A 19,032-nucleotide genomic window follows, 5' to 3' on the forward strand; every position below is an offset into this window, starting at 1 on the left:
CCAAGGGACGGGGAGAGCCACTGCTCCACTGCCAGGGCCTCATGTGGCTCCAGTCCTGGGCTCTGTGGTGCCCCAGTGCTCCAGGTCACAGGGCTTGGGGACCTGCCAGCTGCTCAGCCCCAGGCTCTGGGAAGGTGGTTCCAGCAGCAGAGGTGGTGGGAGGTGCTGAGGGCTTTGGGGAGAGGCTCAGCCCTTCAGGGGGATGGGGATGCAGGGCTGGGATCTGGGAGCATCCTTTGCCTGGGCTCTTGGGATTTGGCTGTGGCTGCAGTATTGCTCTTGCTGGATCACAGGATGTGTTTTCTCCTGGAGAAGGTGCTTGTGTGGTGTGTGCTGGTCCTTCTGCCCAGCTGCAGCCTTGTCTGTGACCTGCAGCCCTGCTCTGGGAGGCTCCATGCATTTCACTGTTCCACCATGACCAGGTGACTTGGGCATTGTCAGGGCTCTCCTGGCTCCGTGGCCACCCCAGGAGGAGGGAGCTGAGTTTGGCCAAGTGTCCCCAGCAGCAGGGCAAGGACAGAGCTCTGGGCCCAGAGCTGCAGGAGCCCGTGCAGGGCTGCAGAGCTGCCTCTCACAGCACTGGGCTGTCACCTCCAGCCCTGTTCAGGGACCTCCTTCCCTGCCAGCCCCATCCACACAGGAACCCACAGCTTGAGCTGGCTGGAAACTGGGAATTGTATTGCCCAGGGGATTTTGCAGGGGATGCCTGATGCTTCCCCCCATGGGACAGACCCAGGAGCCCCCTCCTGCCCTGCTCACCTTTAGGAATGGCTGTGCTGAGGAAGAGGATTTGGAGTGGGGGCTCCCATCCTTCCAGCGCTGGGCTGACTGGACAGGGGCGACATCTCCGTGGGGATGCTGCTGAGCTCTGGCTCTCAGGGCTGAGCGTGCTCAGGGACACATCGTGGCCCAACCAGGCTGCCCCTGAGATGTCACACACATCCGTGGCCTGGGCAGGGTCACTGGGGCCAGGGATGCTCTTGCTCATCAAGCTTGCTGCTAATTATACCCAGGGGCTGTAATTCCACCTGCTGGGCCAGCTCAGGGGTGTGTTAGCAGGGCCATCCCAGGGCTCCAGCAGAAACTGCACCAAGCCTGCAGGCTGTGAGCCACAAGCACGGGCATTAATTAATTAATTAACCCATTGACAGTCCCAGGGGTGTCCCGGGGCTCAGCTCCCCCTGGAGCAGCTCAGGCATCCCGGGGCACACACTGCTGCCCCCCGGGGCTGGGGGTCCCAGAGCACGGCTCATCTCCCTGGAGGGATTTGGGGCTCACACCTGGAGCAGCTGTTGCTCAGCTCCCCCCACAGGGGTTTGGGGTCCTGGAGCGCAGTTTGGTTTGGGGCCCCAAAGCACGGTTTGGGTTTGGGGTCCCGGAACATGGTTTGGGTTTGGGATCCCAGAGTGTGGTTTGGGTTTGGGGTCCCAGAGCGCAGTTTGGGTTTGGGGTCCTGGAACACGGTTTGGGGTCCCACGCGGTTTGCAGTTTGGGGTCCTGCAGCATGGTTTGGGTTTGGGTTCCCGCAGATTTGGGGTCCTGGAACACGGTTTGGGGTCCCGGAGCACGGTTTGGGGTCCTGGAACACGGTTTGGGGTCCTGCAGCATGGTTTGGGTTTGGGGTCCCGTAGCACAGTTTGGGGTCCCGGAGCGCGGTTTGGGGTCCCGGAGCACAGTTTGGGATCCCGAAGCACAGTTTGGGGTCCCGGAGCGCGGTTTGGGGTCTCGGAGCACAGTTTGGGGTCCCGGAGCGCGGTTTGGGGTCCCGGTTTGGGGTCTCGTAGCTCGGTTTCTCAGCAGGGGGATTTGGGGTTCCCCATTCACGGTGCCCCCCCGGTCCCACGTGCTCGCGCTCCCCTGGCCCCGCCCCTCCCCGCCGGCCCCGCCCCCGCCGCGCGCGAGCCGGGCAGGGGGCGTGGTCTCGGCACGGGCTCGCGCCGCGGAGGGGCGGGGCGAACCGGACCGGCAGGCGAGTGACGTCACCGCCCCGGCTACTGCGGCGGCGGGCGGGCTGGAGCTGCCGCTGGTCCGCGGGCGGCCCCGTAGCGGCGGCAAAGGCGGGCGGGCGGGCCACAGGGTTGTTCCTCGGTGCCGCCGCCGCCTCCCCTTATCCCCGGTCCCGGGCAGGACTCGCGGCCCCGGCTCTCGGAGCCGCCGCTCCCCGGGCAGGGCGGGACCGGCGGGGCCGCCCCCGGTGTCGGCGGGCGGGGCCCGCGTTCCTCGCACAAAGCCGTGAGTGCCGCGGAGACCGCACCGGCACCGGCACCGCCCCGATGTGAGCGGGGCATGGCCGCGGGGCATGGCCCGGGGCGGGCGGCGGCGGGCGCGGAGCGCCGGCGGTGAAGATGGAGCCGCGTCCGCCTGGGACCGAGCCCCGGGGGCCGGGACCGGGGCCCGAGCCCGAGCCCGAGCCGGAGCCCGAGCCGGAGCTGGAACCAGAACCGGAGCCGGAGCTGGAGCTGGAACCAGAACCGGAGCCAGAGCTGGACCTAGAACCCCAGCTGGACCTGGAACCGGAGCCGGACCTAGACTTACAACGGGAACCGGAGCTGGAACCAGAACCGGAGCCAGAGCTGGACCTAGAACCCGAGCTGGACCTGGAGACGGAGCTGGAACAGGAGGAGGCAGATCTGAGCCCGGAGCCCGAGCTGGACCTGGAGCCGGACCCGGAGCTGGAACAGGAGGCAGAGCTGGGCCCGGAGCTGGATCTGGACCTCTGGGCCCTTGATGCCGCCGCTGCCGGCGCGGGGCCGCCGCCCTGGTGCCCGGGGCAGGCCGGGGACAGCCCGGGCCCGGAGGGCTCCGCCGAGCCCCCGCCCGAGGAGGAGCCGCGCCTCCGGCCGGTCTTCGACGCCCTGGACCGCGACGGCGATGGCTTCGTGCGTGTGGAGGAGTTCGTGCAGTTCGCCACGGCCTACGGCGCCGAGCAGGTGAGCACCGGGCACCGCACCTGCCCACCGTGAGCCGGGGCACCGGGGCGGCGGCACCGCTTGGTGCCCGGCGGCCCCGCCGCCCCAGGGTGAGGGTGATGGTGGCTTCTGTCCGGGCTGCGGCCCTTGCAGAGCGCCCGTGTCCCCAAGGACAGCGCTGGCATCGCCCCGGGTGAAGGGCGCGCTGGCCCGAGCGGCTCCCGCTGCGCCCGGGAGGAGCCGGAGCCGCCGGGAGCCCGCGGCTCTTTGTTCTCCATCGCTGCCGCCTCGGGGCTCGGCTGGGCACGGGGACATCCCGGGGACATGCCGGGGCTGCTCCGCGCCCCCCTTGCTGACCGTGGTCACCCCATAACGGGAGCATCCCTGCCCTGGCAGCGGCTTGGAGCTATCCTTCAGGGCCTTTCCAGGCCAGGCCGTTCCCTGGCTCCCTGCTCGCTTGTCGGGCTTTGACAGCCTCATTGTGCATTTTCCCCTTTGCTGCCGCCCTGTGCCCTGGCCAGCCGCTGCTCCCCTGCAGCAGATCACAGCGGTGTAATTTGAATCTCCCTGGGCTGACCCAAAATGGAGCAAGCTCCGGCAGCGCTCACCAGGGCACGGAGATGGATCTGTTGGTGTTTCGTGCATTGGCCTGGGCTGGCATCGCTACCAGGAAAAGATTTATTTTTTTTAAGGAATGCAGGTATTGCTGTGAAGTTTCCCTGTGCCTGCCCAGGTCTGCTCTCGTTCTCCATCCCTGGCTGCTGCGCGGGTATTTAAGTGCCATGACAAAGCAAATCATGTGTGAAGGAGGCTTTCGGTGGAGGAGGGCTTTTTATCCCTGTCCTCCTGCTAGAAACACCTCTCAAAGATAAAACAAAGGCATTTATTTCAGAAAAACAGCCCTGCAGAGTGGAGACGGGGAACTTCTTTGTGTTGCTGAGGGGACACTGTGTGTGCAGAGGGTTTCAAGGTGTGAGCTCAGGTACCTCGGCTGCTCCTGCCTGTGCCAGCAGAGAGGTTTTATTCCTAAATCCTCCCTTCTGCCCTGCCAGGCTCCCTGTGCCACGGCCGTGTCCCGCCGCTGTCCCCAGCAGAGGAGGCAGCAGCAGACAGTCCGTGGAGGCTCCTGCACACGGTGCCACCTCCCTGAGGACTGTGTGCCCTCGTGTCCCTTGGCAGGAGCGGCCCAAGGACATGGGAAACGGGGACAGGAGGTGGCAGGGATGTGGCAGGACGTGGCAGGTGGCTCTGGGGATGCAGCTCAGCCCAGCAGTGCCTGGTGCCGACGTAGGGATGGGGCCAGAGCTCCAGAGGGGCCTCACTGAGCTGGGAAAACACCTCAGAGCATGGCCTGGGGAGGGCTGTGAGCTGCTAAGGTCACTCTGAAGCTCAGGGGTGTCCCTGGAGTGTTTGTGCCGTTGGATGGTGTCTGTCCACATGGATCTGGCTGGGAAGGGACTCTGTGCAGCTCCCTGTTCCCTCCTGCTGAGCACAGCCTGTGCTGCCCTAAATGATGCTTTGCAAAGGCATTTCTCTTCGGCAGGAGGCTGGCACGGGCAGCTCCTGGCACGCAGGAACAGCTGGGGGCTGAGCACCTTGGGGACGTTGGTGTGGCAGCGCCTGGGCCACCAGGTCCTGGGCACTGCAGGGGACTGGCACAGGAGGAAAGGGGATGTCTGTGTGTGCAGGAGGTCACACTTGGGGTGAGCCTGCAGCTTGGAAAGGACCAGGGCACGCAGAGGGAGGAGGAGAAGGGGTTGGTGATTGTCTGTAAGCTCCCAGCAGATCACATTTGTTCCTCTGTGATTACCCAGGCACCCATCACACCCCGACCCTTCTCTCCCAGCACCCCAGGCACGGCTGTGGCACAACCTTTATTTACACCTTGAGGGTCCCATTTAGTCCCACAAGAATCACTGAGTCCAAGCCCTGGCCCTGCACAGACCCCCCAACAATCCCACCCTGGGCATCCCTGTCCAAGCTCTCCTGGAGCTCTGGCAGCCTCGGGGCTGTGCCCATTCCCTGAGCAGTGCCAGCACCCTCTGGGGGAAGAACCTTTCCCAAAATCCAGCCTGAGCCCCCTGATGTGTGGAGTAATAAAGGGAGCAGTTCTGGAGGAGTTCCTTGACCTATTTTTTGTGGAGCAGCTGAACTTGGGCCCAAAGTTGGGCTTCTGGAAAACAGAGATCCAGCTCAGGCAGGAGTTAGAGGGCAGGAGCATCCCCAGTGGGTAAAACAGTGGTCAGGGGACTAAATGGGACCCTGCAGGTGTAAATAAAGGTTGTGCCACAGCCGTGCCTGGGGTGCTGGCAGAGAGGGGCCGAGGTGTGGTGGCTGCCTGGGTAATCACAGGGCAGCTCATGAGGAACAAACTCCAGCCCCCTTGCTGGAGGTGCCTGGTTCCTTTTCTCCTGCCCTCCTTCCCGCTGCCCACAGGGCTGGAACAAATGGCTAAATTGAAGCAGGACCAGCAGCTGATTGCCGAGGCTGGAGGGGGCTGCAGGAGAGGCTGTGTGTGTGTGTATCCACATGGGTGAGGAGCTGGAGAGCAGCAAGTGTTGTCTTTAGCGCTCAGTCAAACACCAGAGGCATTCACGGGCTGCTGAGTGAGCACTGTCAGCTCGTTTGGCTGCAACAATTATTAGCTAAATGTCAAAGGGAAGGCACCAGCTGGCGTTTATTCCATAAACACCGTGGGATTGGGGGTTTCTGCTCGGGTGAATTGGAGGTTTTTTCTCTCCATGGGGCTCAAAAATGAGATTGGGATGGGGTTTTGCTTAAGCAGCTCGGGGTGTTGGAGGACTGACTGGGAGAGCTCTGTGGCCGTGCTGCTGGCATGGGGAAGAGATGAGGGCAGAGATAAGGGCAGTTTGTTTTGATCTGCAGAGATAACAGCTGATAGGGATTGAGCTCTTGCCAGCACCATCATCTTCCAAGGGGCGATGGGAGGGTGGTGCTGGGGGTGACACCTGAGCCAAGGGAAGGGACAGCTTTGGGACGGTCCCCCCACAGCCTCCCCCAGGAGGGGGTTTGTCCAACACGGATTGTTTTGCTCCCATGGACCCCTGATACGCTCCATGGATTTACAAACAAGATGTGGGACAGAAGGGTCTTGAGGACAGCTTTTTCCTTGAGAACCACTTGATTTTTCATCCCAAACCCCTGGACTGCTCCCAAACCGCCTGGGAGGCAGCTGCCAGGGGTGCTGTGTTGTTATTGTCTCCTTCCTCCCCCTTTTCCCTGCATTTCTCTGGGATCTGCTGCTCCCTGGAGTCACTGGCTGGGACAGAGGGATGGAGTAAGATTGGCTTAAACAGCGAGCAGGGAGCTGGGGACACACTTGATGTCACTTTTATGTCACCTTGTCAAGCAGGAGGGGTTGTGTCTTGCACGTCTGCGGGTTGCACAGAACCTAAAGCCATTGTGCAACCACTTTTGGTTTAAATTTTTATTCCAAAATTAAATTTTCCTGTAGCCCTGCGTTGTGTCTGGCTGGCTGAGGTGACAGAGCCCAAGGCTCTTCTCCCTGGATTTATTTCCAGCAGGCTCAGAGGAGAATGGATTGTTTGTGAGGCTGAGGACAAGCGTCCTGCTGGCACCTTGGGTTGTTTTTCCTTTTCTGTTCTGATCTAACAGACAATTGGAGAAGGAAAAGCCTCTTGCACCACATGATCTCACTGCCTTGGCTCAATTAAGAGAAATCCCAGAGTTTGTCTCACTCACTTCCAAAGGCTCCTGTTCCAAGGGATCTTCAGCCTTTTTTTTTTCCCTCTGGATGATCACTTTGAGCTTCATTGCAGTGTGATTTATTTTGCTTTCTTTAAAATTTCCGTCCCTCAGTACCCGTCCTGCCACCACATCAGCTCATCCTCAGCTGAGCTCTCCATACTCAGCTTTTAACTTTCCCCCCGGGGATGGTTCCTGAGGGGTTTTATCAGGTTTTTGTACTTTTCTCAGCCTTTTGGAATGGGGTGCCCGGCCTGAGCTGAGAGCTGCAGAACAAATCCCATTTTGGGGCTGGCAGGAATCGCTCCAGACAGCAGCTGCAAAGAATCCTGCACTTGGTTTTTATTCTTGAATAAAACAATCTGAAAAGCTGGCAGTTGTTTCCTGTAATGAAGTCTGGAGAGTGTCAAACTGCAGCTTTTTAGAGGTGCTCCCTGTGGTGATGCCAGGCTGCTGTTCCTGCTCCCCTCTGATGGATCCTGGGGAGGTGGGTACTGCATCCAGGGCTCCTCCTTCCATCTCCCGTGGCCATGCTGACCTGGCAGCTGATTTGGGATGTCCTCCCTCTTCCCCTTGGTTTTCTCCCACTTCCCTGTGAAATCTAATGATCTCTGTCACGAGGAAAACCCTTTTTTTGGTTGTTTTTTTTTTTCTCATTTTCTCATGGTTCTTACCCAGTTTGAGCAGAGGAAATGCTGCTTTTATGAAGAGATTTCTAAAATTACCTCTCATGCTTTCACAGGCCAGTGAGGCTTAAATTGCCTCCAACTGTGCTGCTGCTGCTGCTGCACCTTCCAGAGGCTTTAATTGCTGTTTAACTGCGTGGAATATCCTGGCCTGGAAGGAGCAGCAGGTCCAGCTCCTGGAATTTGGTTCCTGCTGTGGAGAGGGGCTGGGATGGCACTGGGGGATGCTGTGGTGTGCAGGAGGTGCCTGTGGACACCCCTGTGTGCTTTGGAACAATGACAAATCTGCAATATTTTGCTTGCTTTGACCAAGGGCCCAGTTTTTCCCCCCACCAAAGAAAATCATGGCAGGGAATTTGTGGGTTTTGGGAGATTGGGTGGGAGCCCTTTCCTCTCCTCCTCCCTCCTCTCCTCCCTCTTCAAAGGGCTTTTACCACCATCAATAAATACCAGGTCTGTGTGCTCCAGGAGCTCCAAGACAGGAGTTTTTCTTTCTCCCTCAGAGAGGAAAAGGCTTCCAAGCCAACATATTTTGTGTAATTTTGGGCGAGGTGGTGGCTGCTTTGCAAATTCCATTTTCAGCTCGCTTGATTCACTTATAAATATCCCAAAAGCCTCCAAGGAAGAGATGAATCCTGTGCTCCTGGGTTTTTTTAGCTGCTCCTGCCTGGGTTTGGCTTTAAGCTCCTGGGAGTGGTGGGGAGGGCTGGGAGCAGATCAGAGCTGGGCAGAGCTCTGCTGATGTGTTTGTGGCTGGGATCAGATGGAGGGATGCTTGTCCTGCAGGGATGGAGCCTGCAGGACTGTGAATGCTCAAAGGCTGGGTTTGTCTGTGTGGGCTGGCAGGAGGCTGCTGGTGGTAATTTTATCCCAGCTCCCACTTTATGAAATCAACCTTTTCATTCTGCCTGGCTCCTGCAGGTTGAGAGTGCAGTGAATGTGGAGTGGGGGGTGGATTTTTGGGAGAGGGACTGGGGACAAGGGATGGAGAGACAGGACACAGGGAATGGCTCCCACTGCCAGAGGGCAGGGATGGATGGGATCTTGGGAATTAGGAATTGTTCCCTGTGAAGGTGGGAAGGCTCTGGATCCCTGGCAGTGCCCAAGGTGAGATTGGAGCAGCCTGGGACAGTGGAAGATCCCTGCCATGGCATGGATGTGGCACTGGATGGGATTTAGGGTCCCTTCCAACCCCAACCATGCTGGGATTTGTTTTGATCAAGGTTAGTTGTGTTCATTCCTGCAAGTAAAGAAGCCCTGGTTGCCCAGGAGAAGCCTCAGCCCCACCTGTGCAGGGCTGGGACAGGAGCCCCAGCAGCAGCCAAGGGACCATCTCAGGGTCTTCAGGGATGGGCTGGAAAGACCTTGAGCCCACCCCATCCCACCCCTGCCATGGGCAAGGACAGCTCTCACTGTCCCAGGTGCTCCAAGCCCTGCCCAGCCTGGCCTTGGGCACTGCCAGGGATCCAGGGGCAGCCCCAGCTGCTCTGGGCACCCTGTGCCAGGGCCTGCACACCCTGCCAGGGCAGAATCTCTCTGTAATATCCAATGTAAATCTCTCAGTTCAAACCCTTCCCCCTTGTCCTGTCACTGTCTGCCTGTATGAGATTCCTCCTTCCTCTCCTTTATAAACCCCCTGTAAATACTGAGAGAGGAGAGGTGCATTCACAAGAAGCTTCCTGCCAGGAGCGGAGTATTTCCTGAGGCTGTGATTGATTAAAATTGCATTGGGGTCACCATAATTAACTGGAATATGATAGTGCACCACAAGACAGGCCTCATTTGGAGCTGCTCTTGCCCACAGAGCCCTCTCCCAAAGCATTCCCAGGCTGTGATAGCATTATGTAACTCAGCCCAGACAATAATTGATAATCATTACAATTGCCCACAGAATTCCTCTGCACTTTATTCCTGTTTGACTTTCGTTTGCTGCTCATTGTCAGAGGAATGATCTGCTTGGAACCCAGAGGCCTTTTTTTTTTTTTTTTCTTAATTCCTGGCTTGGAATTTTGCAAAACAAATGACTTCCCTTTAGCCTCAGCTGCTTGGGCAGGGAGAGCTCCTGCTGGGCCACTCTCAGCATCCCCTCTGCCATGGCACCCACGTTTTTCCTAGGAATGGAGCCTGAACAATAATGAACCAACATTGTTCCAGCTCTGGGAATGTGCTGGCAGTGAGGCATGGCTTGGTTCTTCCTGTTCCTCATGCCTGGCTCCGTCTTTCCATCACTGCTGTGTGGGTTCCTGGCCCTGCTGAGCCCTTCCCTCTGTGTGCCTGTGTGAATTCAGGCACCTGTGGAGAATGGAGGCACAAAGCTGCCAGACTGGTTCTGCTGGGCTGGGAGTCAGGGAGGCTCTGGGGAGCTCTGGGATTATGGAATCCAACTGCTCCATCACTGCCCTGAAACGAGTCCCAGTGCCACAGCCACATCTTGTGTGAACCCCTCGAGGCATGGGGACCCCTCACTGCCCTGGGCAGCTGTGCCAGGGCCTGCCCACCCTTCCCATGAGGGAATTTTCCCAATATCCAACCTAAACCTCCCCTGGCACAGCTTGAGGCCATTCCCTCTCCTCCTGTCCCTGTTCCCTGGGAGCAGAGCCCGACCCCCCGGCTGTCCCCTCCTGTCAGGAGCTGTGCAGAGCCACAAGGTCCCTCCTGAGTCTCCTTTGCTCCAGGCTGAGCCCCTTCCCAGCTCCCTCAGCCCCTCCTGGTGCTCCAGCCCCTTCCCAGCTCTGTTTCCCTCTCTGGATCCCTCCAGCCCCTCAGTGTCTTTGTTCTTGTGAGGGTCCCACCTGGACACATGTGGGTGATGGGTTTAGATGAGCTTCAGGGAGGTTTTGCCTCCCCAGACTGCTGAAAATGAGAGTTTGCTGAGGAGTGAGGGCCCTGTTCCCTCCCCTGGACCCCTCCAGGTGTGTTTGGTCAGGAGGGCCCAGAGCAGACCCTGGGGCTGCTCCAGGGCCTTGTCCCCATGGGCAGGTGGACGGACAGAGGGACTCTGCCCTTGGGGATTTGTGCATTTGGTACCTGCAGTGGCTCTTCCACCTGCCAGAAGCATTCCCAGCTGCCCTCAGAGTGGACTCCATGCTCTGGGTGCTGCTCTGGGCTGCTCTCCTGATGAGGGTTTTGGGACATCTGCAGTGCAGCTGGTGCTGAGCCAGCCCAATGTGCAGGACATGGTGCTTCCCTCATTGTCCCACATCAGGCAGAGCCCCTAAAGCTCCTCTCAGCTTTCCTTTTCCACTTTCAGATCTTTGCAGCTCTCAGTCCCCTTCCACACGTGGGGTGGTGCTGGGGGCTGATGCTTTAGGTCCAGCAGAGGCAGGACTGCAGCCACAGGGGGAGGAACAGCAGGGATCTCCTCAGCAGCTCTCAGAATCACTGGTTGTTCGTATCCTCGTGTGTTTGTGCTTTGGATCTTCCAGTATTTGTGTGGGAAGGGACCTTAAAGCCCATCCAGTGCCACCCCTGCCATGGCAGGGACACCTCCCAGTGTCCCAGGCTGCTCCAAGCCCTGCCCAGCCTGGCCTTGGGCACTGCCAGGGATCCAGGGGCAGCCACAGCTGCTCTGGGCACCCTGTGCCAGGGCCTGCCCACCCTCACAGGGAACAATTCCCAATTCCCAATATCCCATCCATCCCTGCCCTCTGGCAGTGGGAGCCATTCCCTGTGTCCTGTCCCTCCATCCCTTGTCCCCAGTCCCTCTGCAGCTCTCCTGGAGCCCCTTCAGGCCCTGGCAGGGGCTCTGAGGTGTCCCTGGAGCCTTCTCCTCTCCAGGTGAGCACCCCCAGCTCTGCCAGCCTGGCTCAGAGCAGAGGGGCTCCAGCCCTGGGGCAGCTCCATGGGCTCCTCTGGAATGACTGCAGCTCCAGGTCCTTATGCTGGAGGCCTTGGATGTGCTGGTGGCAGAGACAGCTCCAGGCTGAAAGAGAGCTCTGTATTCACAGGGGAGTCCCAGTTCACACCAGTGGTACCTGGCAGGAACCTTGTTCTGGGATCCCAAATCTTCCAAGGCCAAGGAGCAGCCCTGAGGATGCCATGGAGCCGTGGCAGTGCCAGCCCGGGCTCCCTGCACGGCTCACAGCTCTGCAGGAATGGTCTCCTCTCCCAAATTTTGGGTTCTGATGAGGCTTCCCCTTCCCTGTAGAGCTTTTGCTGGAGCTGCTGTGGGCACAGTGATTTATTAATGGTCCCATGGGTTGTGGGGCAGGCAGGAGGGGACATCACCAAGGAGAGCCATGGGGACAATTCAAGTGCCCCTAGTGCTGAGCTGGACGCTTGGTGTTGGCTCCATGGGGAGAGCCCAAATCCCTGAGAGTGCTGGTGGATCCTTCCCTGGCACACAGCTCTCCTGCTTCTGGGGCTGGGCTGGGCTTTTCCTCCAGGGAACTGAGGATGGGAGAGCCTGTCTTGGTTTGAACAGCCAGGTGTCTGCTGAGGAAGGCAGGAGCCTCCCCTGAAATGGAAAATTCAAACCTCCCCTCTCTGAATTATTGTAATTTTGAAATTAAGGGGCTCTCAGGCAAAGATGTGGGAACAGGAATAACAGTTCTTTACTAGGAAAATTAAAAATACAAATATAATAGTGCAAACAAAAAAAACCCAAACCACTGCCAGAGTGAGAGCAGTCCCTGCCCCCCTGTGTGTCAGGGGGTGGCACAGCCCCATCCCATGGGGGCTCAGCCCTCCTGCAGTGCCAGCTGTGCTGCTGCTGCAGCAGGGATCCTGCACAAGGGGGGAGTTTTCCTCTGCAGCTCCAGGGCTGCTGCAGATGGGCCTGGGCTCCCTCTGGCAATGCAGGGCAGCAGAAAGCTGCTCCTCTGGCAATGCAGGGGGCAAAGGCTGCTGTGCTGCTCCAGGCTCAGATTGGATCCAGGTAGGAATGCTTGGCTCCTCCCCTGGGCGCAGCATCTCCCCATGGGATGCTGGAATTGGATCAGCCCTGCAGGGACACTCAGTGGCCATGGACAGCAGAGATCTCCTGGAGGGAGGGTTGGCTGTGGGAGAGATAAAGAAAACTGCCCCATGAACAGAGGATAACTGCCCCAGCTCTGACAGATTAAACAGAATAAACACCCCCAGCCACACCTTCCAACCTGAGACAGACCCCAGTGGGTCAGGGATGGGGCTCCTCATGGTTGTGGGCTTGGTCCAGGCACTTCATTCCTGATTTTGGTCAGGTTTTTTTCCCTCTCTAGGGAGAAAACTGCTCTTAAAGCAGGGAATTGTGGAGGCTGCTGGGAGGCTTCTCCCATGCAGCTCCTTGCAATGCCACAGCAAATCCCCTTTTCCCAGGAATGCCAGTGACTAAAGTGCCTTTGCTGCCTGTTCCCACATTCTGTGATCCTGTTGAAGCTGAAGCACTGAGGGACAGTGGTTTTTGCTGTGAATTTGTGTGTCCTGGTGTGTCCCAGCTCTGCATGGCATGGGCTGGTGACAGCTCTGGGGATGTCCTGTGTCTTGTCAGTGTCCCAAGGAGGGTTACAGCTTTGTTTCCAGGCTGTTTCCCTGTTTGGCAGCGTGGTGAGCAGCCTCAGAGCACCCCAAGTTATTTATTCTTAATATTATTTTTAACAACACATTGTAGATTTCCAGAAGAAAGAGCCCCTGTTGCCTCTGTGCAGTGTCCCGTGGTGAAATGCCAGGGCTGCTGTGTTGTGTTTGAGTCACTGCTGCTGCTGGAAGGGCTCCTCAGCCTGTTCCTGCTTCCTCCTGTCCCCTGAGGAGGAGGAGGAGAGGCAGAGGGAGAGGAGCTGCTGTGGGAGCTGCGTCATCTGGCAGGGCCTGGCTGTGGAAAATCCTTTTTCCAGAGTGCAGGGGGAGGCTGGGCTCCAGCAGCATGTGCACAAGTCCAAGGAGCCCAAAGCTTTTCGAGAGGAGCAGCTGCTGGGGGCAGGAAGCAAAGGGTGAGGCTGCTGTGGGCACAGGGCTGCTCTGCCATCCCACATCCCAAACAAACACAGCACAAATTCCCCAGCAAACACAGAAACCAGGGGCTCTGCTTGGAGAAGGTTTTTCTGCACTGAAAGTCCCTGATGGGGGGATGCCATCCAACCCCAGGCTGGCTGTAGAGGCTGGTGGGGATGTCCTGTGTGCTGTCAGTGCCCCAAGGCTGCCCTGGCTGGGCAGGGATGAGGAGGCAGCTGTTGGTTCCCTTTTGCCTGGCCACATTCCCTGTTTTTTCCAGGGGAGTGGCTGCTCTTCACCCTGCTCACTGTGTGTGTGTGTGTGTGTGTGTGAGGAGTTTACAGCTGGGGGGGAAAAACAAAATTTGGATATCCTTGTGGAATTTTTTTCCCTGTGCTTGCTACATGGATGCAGCAAGCAGCTAATCCCCTCTGGCTGCTTGGAGCTCGGGGACTCCTGTCCTGGCAGGGAGGGTGCACAGAGCAGAGCAGGGTTTGTGGAACCTTCCCTGAAGGGTGCAGGGGGAATTTTGGAAGCTTTGGTTTTGAACAGGAGCGTGCTGGGTGTGCAGTAGGAGCATTCTGGAGACCTTGGTTTGGAGCAGGAGGGTTCTTGGCGTGCAGCAGGGAATTCTCCTGTGCTCTGAGCTGCTCCTCCAGGCTGTGTGAGCATCCCTCCCGTGCTGGCACCGTGGCTGGGGGAGGTGGCACAGAGGTGGGTGTTGCCTGCCAGCCTGGCACACCCCTGCAGAGCCACGGGGCAGACCCAGGCCCTGCCCTGCCTGGGGAGGTGCCATGGGCTGTTTGCTTGCTGTGCTGATGCCTTCATGGCCAGAGCTTCCAGTCCCTCGGGTCCTGGGCTTCCCAAACTATGCATGGCATCTCAGCCTCTTCTGCCTTGCTCCAGGAATCTACCTCTGAGCCTTTGATCCCTTCTGGGCTCTTTTCCCCTCTCTGGCAGTGTGCTGTGTGTCCTTCACACAAACAGCCCTTTCTGGAGCAGGTGCCAAAGGGAGGGGAATAACCTGAAGCTGCTCTAAAAAAGAAATGAGTCTTTATGCTTTGCTGGGCTCTGGTTCAGGCTTGTTTGTAGTACAATAAGCTCGGTTTTGCCAGGGTGGCAGGCACAGCAGGGCTGGGCCAGGCAGGTTCCTTCTCTCCTGTTTAGCTGCTGCTGTTTGCAGCTCCAGCTCTGCTGCCCCAGAGGCTCCCTGAGTGCCCCAAAATCCCAACATTTACAGCTGGGAGGGGCAGCTCCCTGCCCCAGCATAGGAGGGACCTGGAGCTGCTGGAGAGAGCCCAGGGGAGCCCAAGGATGGAGCCCCTCTGCTCTGGCAGAGCTGGGGGTGCTCACCTGGAGAGGAGAAGGCTCCAGGGACACCTCAGAGCCCCTGCCAGGGCCTGAAGGGGCTCCAGGAGAGCTGCAGAGGGACTGGGGACAAGGGATGGAGGGACAGGACACAGGGAATGGCTCCCACTGCCAGAGGGCAGGGATGGATGGGATATTGGGAATAGGGAATTGTTCCCTGGGAGGGTGGGCAGGCCCTGGCACAGGGTGCCCAGAGCAGCTGTGGCTGCCCCTGGATCCCTGGCAGTGCCCAAGGCCAGGCTGGGCAGGGCTGGGAGCACCTGGGACAGTGGGAGGTGTCCCTGCCATGGCAGGGGTGGGATGGGATGGGCTTAAAGGTCCCTTCCCACCCAGATAATTCAGTGATTCTCTGATTGTAATCCATGTATGAGTTATAGGCTGTACACTGTGCTTTGGGGAGGGTGAGTGTGCCAGGCCATGGGAGGATGCAGTCTGGGATGTGCCATGGGTGTTTTGTGCTCTTTTCCAACCTGGAGGGGAGCACAGGGAAGCAAACTTCAGAAATCCTGGATTCACACACTTAGAAATCCTGGATTTCTGAGCTTGGGCAGCCTGTGGAACCAACCAGCCCCATCGCAGGAACATCTGGGTTTGCTGCAGGGAGCTTTGCCACAGCAGGCAAAACATTCAGCATCTTAAAATGCCTCATCCTCGGTGTGTGACCTCCTGGGGTGTTTGACTGTGTTGGGGTTTTTTGTTGTTTATTTTTGTTCAGATCAGCTCCAGACCCTATGCAGGCTCCTGTCCCTGTTCTGCAGGACAGCCCGGGGTGGCTCTGGGTGGCACTGGGCTCTGTCCCCGGGGTGGCTCCACCCAGGTGTTGTTTTATCTGAGCAGCAGCCAGGCTCTAAACCTTTTTTCTTGATTTAACCCAGCCTCCTGCCTCTGAGCCGTGTTTGGAAGGGTGAGAACAGGTTTCCCTTGTCATCACAGGAGCAGAAGCTAGAAACAAAGGCTTGGAGGGTGGAGGAAGAACCCTCTTGAAGTTCATTAAATAAATAAATGTTTAGAGCAGAGCATGGTGGCTGCTGAAGCCTTTGAGCACTTAGGGAGCGACAGGAAATCTGGAACACTTGAGACAAACAATTAAATTTGGATTAAAACCATCTCAGCGTAACTTATATTCCTGTTAATGTTTCCAAACCATCCTTGAAGTTGTTTGTTTAAATACATTTTTATGCTTCAGTGGCAACAATTGAGGGATAATTTGGAAATGTCACATTTGGCATTTGAGAACACACTTAAATACCACAAACTGAGGCTCCTGGAGCCCTGCTGAGCATGGAGGTGTTCCTGCCTCCAGAAATCCATGGAGCTGGTGGGGTCAGGCCATAAAGGTCCTGTACAGACCAGAGGAATTTCTTCCAGCAGGGAAAATCTCAGGTTTCTGAGGCTGAGATGACCCCAAGGTGTTGGAAAGTCTCTTTTTTCCCAGCCCCACGACTGAAGGAGAAGTTGAGATTCCTCAGTTCTGCTTTCCAAGGTTGTTTATTTTCTCTTATCTGTTCCATTCTTTCTTTGCCCTGCTGAGATCTGTCCAGCAGGTCAGGTTGTGGCACAGTCCCTGCCCTTGGGGTGGTGTTGGCTTTTTATACCAAGAACTACGTGTACATTACAATAATTTTTCAATACCTATCATCTATGTTAGACAGTCTGTCTCTAAACCAACCCAGAAGTGTCACCATCACAGCAGATGGAGGCCAAGAAGAAGAAGAAGGACAGGACACCCAGATTCCTCCATCTTGCCTCTTGAACCCCCATTCTAAAACCCCAAAGTTCTACTTTTTCACCCTGTGACAAATTCACTATCATTATACTCAAACATTTGTGGCTTGTAAATCCTCACACAAAGTTGATAATTGTTTCCATGGGCTAAAATCAAGGCCAAAGATGTTTTTGACTCTGTGCAAAGGTCTCTGAGCCCCTTGCCAGGGTCTCGAGTCCTCCAGGGCAGCCAGAGGAATGTCCTGGGTTCCAACAGGAAAATACCCCAAAATTCCAGCTGTGAGTGCTGCAGGTGGAGGAGATCTCCTACAGGTCACTCCAGGCCTGGCTGGGTCTGTTTGTCCTGGTTTCTCCTGGGTGTGGGCAGGAAGGATGTGGATCCTCCAGCTTCTTTGACTGCCGCTCTTTGAAACATATTCTGGCTTTTTTCCTGTTTCCTGGTGAATTTGGAGTGTTTGAAGGAAAATCTTCTCCTGTGCAGGCTCCTGATGAGCAGGGGGGATCTGGTCCTCAGCCTCAGCTTTGGGCTGGTTCTGGCTCACAGCTGGCTTGGAGAGCTCTTCCTCATGCTTCCAGAAGGGGAAAAGAGGAGTTTGGTGGGGAGGGAGTTCTCTGCTGTCCATTCTGTATTTGCATCTCTCCACTGTGGCATTTCCTGCAGAAGGAGCCTGGGAGAGGCTTTGGGGCAAGACTGGGGAGAAACTGCCCCAAGGAGGTGATGAACAGCAAAAGCTGTGGCAGGCTGAGAAGCTTTTCTCTTGGATTCCTGGGAAAAGGAGGATTTGTGAGGCAGGATGGTTTGTAAGCCAAGGATCTCTTCCTGGGAAGACGATCTGTCTTCCCTTTGGGAACTTGCTCACTTTGTTCCTTCTCTGTCTTGGTTTGTGGGTGATCTCTCTCCCATTCCTCTGCTTTTAATACTTGCAGGTTTATCCTTACCATAATTTATTATGGCTTATTTATTATTTATTTATGATTTTAAAATTTATTATTTATTTATTACTTGCAGGTTTATCCTTACCATAATTATTCCCCTGCTAAACACAGGAGGTTTATTCCCCTTCTACCTTAAATAGGAGCTCTGATTATTTCTTCTGTGGCAGGAAAAGATGAGAACAAACCAGGCTGGGGCTTCCTTTGTCTCCTGCTCAGGAAGGTGTCTGGATCCTGCAGTGCTGGAGCCTGGGGATGAAGGGATGGGAGGGATGAGCTGATCTCTGGGCCAGGTTAGGGAGGGATGTTGCAGAAAACATCTTCACCAAGCTTGCTTGTGGTGGACCTTTAAATAGAGACTGAGCAGGCTGGATCTGCCTGCTGAGCTCCTCCTGGAGCTTTGGGAAAAGCTGGGAGAGCAAAATCCTGGCAGCAGCCCTGGGTCAGCACTGCCACTTGTGAGATAAATAATGCAGTTCTGGCACTGCTTACTCACAATTGGCCAGGGCTGCTCCCTGCAATGAGATCCTCCCCTCGGGGGTGTTTTAAAGGTTACTTAATTAGGTGTAATTGCAGCAGAATAGAAACCTGCTTTGAGGTTCTGAGTGCTCTGTGGAGTGCCAGCTCCTCAGCAAGGGAGGAGGCAGATGCTGTGAGCAGGCCTGGCTGTTCATGGTGATGAAGCCACACGAGTGGAGGGCTGGGAGGCTGCTCCTGGCTTTGGGAATGGTGCAGCTGTGCTTCCCATCCCTGCTGCAGTGTGGGGAGCTGTGCTCACCCTGGCGGGCTGGTAATGCTCCCTCAGCAGCCAGCACAGGGCAGGGATGTGCTCGGAGCCCCCAGAAACGCTGCATTAGCAGGGATCAGAGCATTGCAGCTGATCCCACTGCAGCCCATGGGGTCAGAGAATGGGGGATCTGAGAGAGCTCTGTGGGGCCTGAGCTGTGTCTTTGGCACAGCCCCTTTGGTTTGGCTGCAGGAGCTTCAGGAGTTCCAGCCCGTTTCCCAAAGGTGAAAAAAGGAAACTCTGCCTTCTGTCATCAGCATTGAAAAATGTTACACATTTTTCTTTGGAAGGATTGGTTTAGCCCTGAGAGGCAAGGTGGGTTTTTAGGGAGCTTTGGCTCATCCCTTGTGTTAAACACAGAGGGTGGAGGTGCTGCATCCACCTTTGTGTAACCATGAGAGGTTTTACACAGGTCAGGTGAATTCCTGTGGGCCTGCCTAAGCAGAGAGGAGAGCAGCTGCTGTGAGCCCTCCCTCCTCTGTAGTGCTAAAAATCCCTCACTTTGGCACTTCTGCCAATGCAGTGCTTGTCCTTCCCTCTGCCTGAGTTCAGGGATTGTCTCACAGTACAGAGATACAGGATGTTCAGGGCAGATCTGGCTTCTGGCAGGCAGGGGAGAGTAATTAAAGTTACATGAGAAGTACTTGGATTTTCGTGTCCTGCCACAGCCAAGCAGGACACCAGGACCTTTTTCCCTTTTTCCTTTTTTTTTCCTTTTTTCCTGTTTTCCTTTCCCCTCCCCCCCTTTTTTTTTTTTCCCTTTTTTCCCCTTTTTCCTTTTTTCCTTTTCCCTCCCCATTTGCTTGGGTATTTTGAGGTCTTTATCAGGAATATATCAGTACTCCTCCTTCCTCTTTTCTCCCTTTGCATTTGCCCCCAGACTCTGTAGATTAAAGCATCCCTGAGGGTTGATTTTATTCCCAGGGCAGGACATGGAAGCACCATCCCTATGAGACCCCACATGATTTGATGCTCTGAGCTCCACCAGCTC

The 19,032-nt window shown here is 56.6% G+C and overlaps 1 protein-coding gene across 2 annotated transcripts in view; it reads left to right on the top strand.

The window, feature by feature from the left end:
- Positions 1–1,988: 1,988 nt before the first annotated feature.
- Positions 1,989–19,032, top strand: part of RAB11FIP3 (RAB11 family interacting protein 3) — an 83,948-nt gene continuing 66,904 nt past the window's right edge. For both annotated transcript variants that reach the window (XM_030957880.1, XM_030957881.1), the window contains exon 1: positions 1,989–2,930. In XM_030957880.1, the coding sequence (XP_030813740.1) occupies positions 2,346–2,930 (585 nt within the window). In that variant the 5' untranslated portion in view covers positions 1,989–2,345. The remainder of the gene's footprint in view (positions 2,931–19,032) is intronic.

This window comes from Camarhynchus parvulus, chromosome 14, assembly GCF_901933205.1.
Source record: "Camarhynchus parvulus chromosome 14, STF_HiC, whole genome shotgun sequence".
NCBI lineage: Eukaryota > Metazoa > Chordata > Aves > Passeriformes > Thraupidae > Camarhynchus > Camarhynchus parvulus.